General features: G+C 27.5%; 1 protein-coding gene across 1 annotated transcript; it reads left to right on the forward strand.

Annotated features, from left to right (window-relative positions):
* The first annotated feature begins 1,112 nt into the window (after positions 1 to 1,112).
* On the forward strand, positions 1,113 to 4,328 carry LOC147815923 (uncharacterized). Its single transcript, XM_087156147.1, has 4 exons — positions 1,113 to 1,253; positions 1,783 to 1,878; positions 2,492 to 2,608; positions 3,828 to 4,328. Exons 1-4 carry the CDS (start codon positions 1,195 to 1,197, stop codon positions 3,994 to 3,996), a joined length of 441 nt encoding a protein of 146 aa, XP_087012273.1. The 5' UTR covers positions 1,113 to 1,194; the 3' UTR covers positions 3,997 to 4,328.
* Positions 4,329 to 5,028: the final 700 nt, after the last annotated feature.

Genomic DNA, 5,028 nt, shown 5'->3' on the forward strand with positions numbered 1-5,028 from the left:
GTAGTGATTCTCTGAAATATCACATTTCAACTTTTATTATAGTTTTCGTTTTGTTATTTTAGAAAAGGGAGCATTCGTAACGAAACTAAAATGGAAAATGTCCAAATGAAGACTTAATGGAAAAACTCTTTAAAAAAACAATTTTGAGCTTCAAGTTCAGAGCTCATGGTAAACTTAATTCAATTGAGAAACCTTATTCTGAAGGAAATATGCAAAAGAAATTAAATGAGCTTGTTTAAAAAAATATTTTTAAAAAATAGTTGCAATTAAAATAAATCTCGTTTATTTTCTTATCATTTTACTGAAAATTCACAGAACGAGAAACTAAAATTATTGCACAGCAAGAATTTGAGGCTAAAGACCAAAGCGAACTGGAGATGGGCCTCTCAGCCATTTGAAAAAAAAATTAAGCATTTTTCATTTTATTACGTTCCTTCCAGCCGAGTGGAGGTTGTAGTAGTTTGAAATTGAAGGGGGATAACTTATAAAGATAAAATAAAATTTTAATTAACTAATTTTGGCAACCACTATAGTTCTAAATGTTTACACTTAGCTCATGTTAATCAACAATGTGTCGTTATCATGAGAAAACAGCTAATTTTCTATGAAAGTAAATGTATGATAATATGCATCTTGTTACCTGTTTTATTGACGCAAACTGTAGGGAAGAATTTTGCGATATCACGTGATCCAGCAACGAGCTTAAAGTTGGAATTGTAATTCAATGAAATATGTTGCCTCATTAATTTATTTCGGTCCATGTGTCACAAAAAACCTTGTTTTTATTTTAGCAGCATGTCTGCTTAAAATTTTGAGTTAAAAATATCAAAATGTAACGCGTCCTTTTAATAGATCCAGATAAAATTTTTGTCCATTTTCACAAATAACGGAAAAATTTTAACTTTATGAAACAAAACAATAAATGAAGGAAATGATGTTTTGGCAGATATTTCAAAATAGCTATTTTAAAGCTACATAATTTGAAAGCATCATAATTCTTAGCAAGCAAATTTCTTGTTGCTTAATTGAAGTTATAAATTGTGATTATGAAGTCCATGTTTGAAAATTTTGAACTAAACATTCATAAAACATACATATTAGATTAAAAAAAATTTCTCAAAAGAAAGCTATTTTTGACTTTTGGATTAAAAGATTTTTTTCTTTAATATTTTCAGCATCGAAAGTGATGAGGATATGATTGAGATAGAGGCAGAGGTTATGTCTGAGGAAGACGAAGATGAGTTTGATGAAAGGTATATTAAAAAGTTATTATTTTTCATAATGTTTCCCAAATTATTTTAAAAAGTGAAATTACTAAAACCTCATCAAAAGTGTCGATATTTCAGACAGCTCTCCTGACTAAACTATTTTTTTTCCAATGCCCGCCTGTGTTAACATCCGTCAATTCAGGCATATGCAAGGCGATTTTGTTAGCCTCTCTTTCAGAGGCACCATATTAGGTGGGCCAACGTCGCTCCCACAGTGAGGACAGATAGTACAGAGAAGAAAAGAACATCCATGCCTTGCCCGGGCTTCAAACCCAGAACCTCGCTGACGCAAGGACAGTTTCCCGCCCGCTACACAAGCCGGTAACCCCCTGACTAAACTATACGAACCTTATTTTCAGTTTCTTGTTCTTACTTTCTTGAAAGGCAAAAATCCAAATGCGTTGAATGAAACGAATGTTTATATATTAAGAGAAACCACGTTTTTGCGTCAGATTCCATAACTTAATTTATAGCTTGTGCTTAAAAAATTCTATAAGAATTTTTTTATTTTTAGAGAGAGAATGATTTTGGAGTTTAAGAATGATATGGATTATAAATTTGATGGAGAGAATAATATGAATGACGAGGATGAGGTGGATGAAATGAAAAAGTATATTGATTTATATATTCTTTAATTAGGTGGTAATTTTTTGGCAAAATTATTTGCATTTGTGAACTTAGTTTTTACATATCTTGAAAATTATTCTTATTACTCAAAAAAAATTTAAAGATTAAAATTGGTAGAAATTTCCTTTTCCTTTATATTTTTAGGTCGTATAAATTTTATTAATATAAATGATTCAACGTAGAGAAAAATTTATGATAAATTTACCTAAAATGACGCATAATGATTATCCGATGCTCATGATTTTAATACATGCAAGTGTCTGGTGTAAATCATTCTGAATTTTTGAAGAACTCTGTGTAATCTCAAAAAATAAAAATAATAACAAATCTACAAAACTTAGGAACTTATGTTCTAATATGGGATAAAACCTAATATGGGATGGGTTCTAATATGGGATATTAAATTCGAAAAGATCTAATTTGCCACTAAGAATGAATGAAGTTATGAAACAATCGGTATAAAATGTGTGTTTCAAAAACTAAGAAAAATTACACAACACATCATTTTCAATAATAAATTCAGGTAGCAGAAATGCTATCTTAAAAATGCTTCGCAAAAACACTATGTTAAATTTCATAATTTATTTTCTTTCTAGTGATAGTGATGGAAAGGTGTATTCCAGTTATTTTACTGAGGAAATGATTGCAAAACTGTACAGCATGGATAAAGTCCATGACAAGGATTCTATCGAGTATGGCATTTCGGATAGGAGGTATTTAAACTGTTTCAAGATTTTTTTTTTCAATTAGAGACTCAGCCATAAGACATATGTATTGCTTCAAATTTTTTTTATGTAAAATTTCAACTTCCTTTTATACGTAGTAATACTTTATATTCGCATAATATATTTTTTCATATCTTGATATAACTTAAAATTTTAATGTCTATAAATGACCCGAAACAGTCTGTGCTCTTGATACACTAATTTGTCTTATGCATGGGCAACAATCTTGATAATTAAGATAATTTTATTAATTTGTCGAGATAAGTAAAAAATACAAAACATAAAAGTTTGTACGTTGTATTTGTTATTACAAAAAAAGTTTGCAGCGAAGAAAAAAAATTCATTTTTTCTGAAAAGGCGGAGACGTTGTATTTTTCTTCGTAATATTTATTTCTTGATAGCATCGTTAATTTTCGCACCCTCAAACTAAAGAAATACATTTGCAATCAAATGCATCCTTAAAAACAACAATGATATATAAAAATTGATCTGATCCGTGCATTGATATTTTATAAAAAAAAAATTTAAAAAAAATTCGTATATTTCGTTTTAAGCTCTAATTATAAGAACAATCGTATGCATCCTTAAAACCAGGAATTAATCGTGCTTCGTAAAAATTTTAAGAAACAAGACTTTCGAATTCAAAAATATTGTAAAAGTTTAAAGATTTGTTTTATAACACTGACTCTAAGTTGTAAAAAATTCCAATTCTGGGGGACCATATGATTTTTATAAGGAACAAGATATCGACTCTTAATCAAATATTAAAAGAAATTATTTATGGTATTAAAATTTTTAATACATATCATTTCTAATACTCAAACTTTTTTTATCTGACTTTAAAAAACATGATGTAAAACTAGTGCGTTATAAAATTAAACTGAAATTAAACTCAAATTAGTAACTACAAAAATTAGTATTTTTAAAACAAAATTGCGCAGCAAAAACACTGTTTTATTTTTAAAAAATTTTATCTGAAATTTAACACAGTTTACTTTCTACAAGTTTTTGTATTTTTACAACAAGCACTTAACTATAGCTTTCTATAAAACTTACTTTCTATAAAAAATAGTATTCCAATAGCAAACAGACGAATAAAATAAACTGTCTTGTTAGAATACCTGTGAGCTTAGACAATAATTTTACTTAACATGAAATACAATCTTGAGCTTCATAGTAATGCGAGAATATTCTTTTTAAATTTTAGATATTGGAGATATGACTCTTGTGAGTCTTGCTTAAGAGCTGGAAGTGATGAACAGGATTACATGGACATAGAAGACAGCGAAAGCGATGAAAAAGATGGAAACAAAATAAAAAAGGGCTGTTTCGCTTTCCTGTCAAGAGTGTTTAACATGTTGTTCAAAAAAAATTAAATTTTGAACATACCATCTTCAAACATCTAACAACATATTTCTATCGTAATTTGAAAATTTATATAGTGCATTGTAGTTTAAAAAAAAAAAAAAAAAAAAAAAAAAAAAAAAAAAAAAAAAAAAACATTTGGGCACTATAGAAGATAACATCATTGTGAAAGACTTATATCTGCCAAAATTTGTAATTTAATATACTCTTGTGAAACTTGTGGAAGTACTGTAATTTGGACACCAGAGAAACGTAATCGGACGTCAAACTACATAATATCATTGTAAAAGAGTTATATCTGCCAAAATTTGTTATTTAATTTAGTATATTCTTGTGGAACTTTAAGAACAGTAATTTGGACATTGCAGAATTTGACGTCATAAAAGATGCAATTAATTTGACGTTTGCAATTTAATTTGACGTCATAAAAGATGCAATTGCTGTGAAGGTCCTAAAATTTTTCGAAAAGTGCAATTCAATTTCGTACATTGTCATGATACAATATTTAAAAATATGTAAATTGAATATCACAGAAAATAAAAAAAGAAATAAAAAAAAAATAATAAGTGTCTTTTTATTTAAATATTTAATAAGTAAACATGCATTGAATTTACATATCATAAACAAAATTTAAAAATAATGTACATTAATATTTATTTTTTTATAACTACTTCAGGGTTTAACGCTTGTATAGCTATACTAATTTATAATTTATCTAAACTTTCAGGTTCAAAATGTGTAGAATAACAAAGAAAACTTTAGTTGCTCTCAAATTTCTTTGTTAGACCCTATAACTAAAAGCCAGCACTTATTTCAGTGTATGGTTAGTTGCTAAAAAAACATAAAAGTTTTTTTTTCCTTCTCAATTTTTAGCTTCAAATTAAAATAAAAAAGTACTAATTTTCATATTCTATAGTGTAATAAAACTTTAAAGAGTTATATATGAATAAAGAGTCACTTTTAATGGATATTTCTATGAGGCGTCGAAGGAAACGTTTTCCTTTATTCAGTGTTAAAAATCATTTTAAGGTTTGCGTAGTTAA

Source organism: Parasteatoda tepidariorum, chromosome 2, assembly GCF_982258835.1.
Source record: "Parasteatoda tepidariorum strain Cologne lab strain chromosome 2, Ptep-v5.0, whole genome shotgun sequence".
Classification (NCBI taxonomy): domain Eukaryota; kingdom Metazoa; phylum Arthropoda; class Arachnida; order Araneae; family Theridiidae; genus Parasteatoda; species Parasteatoda tepidariorum.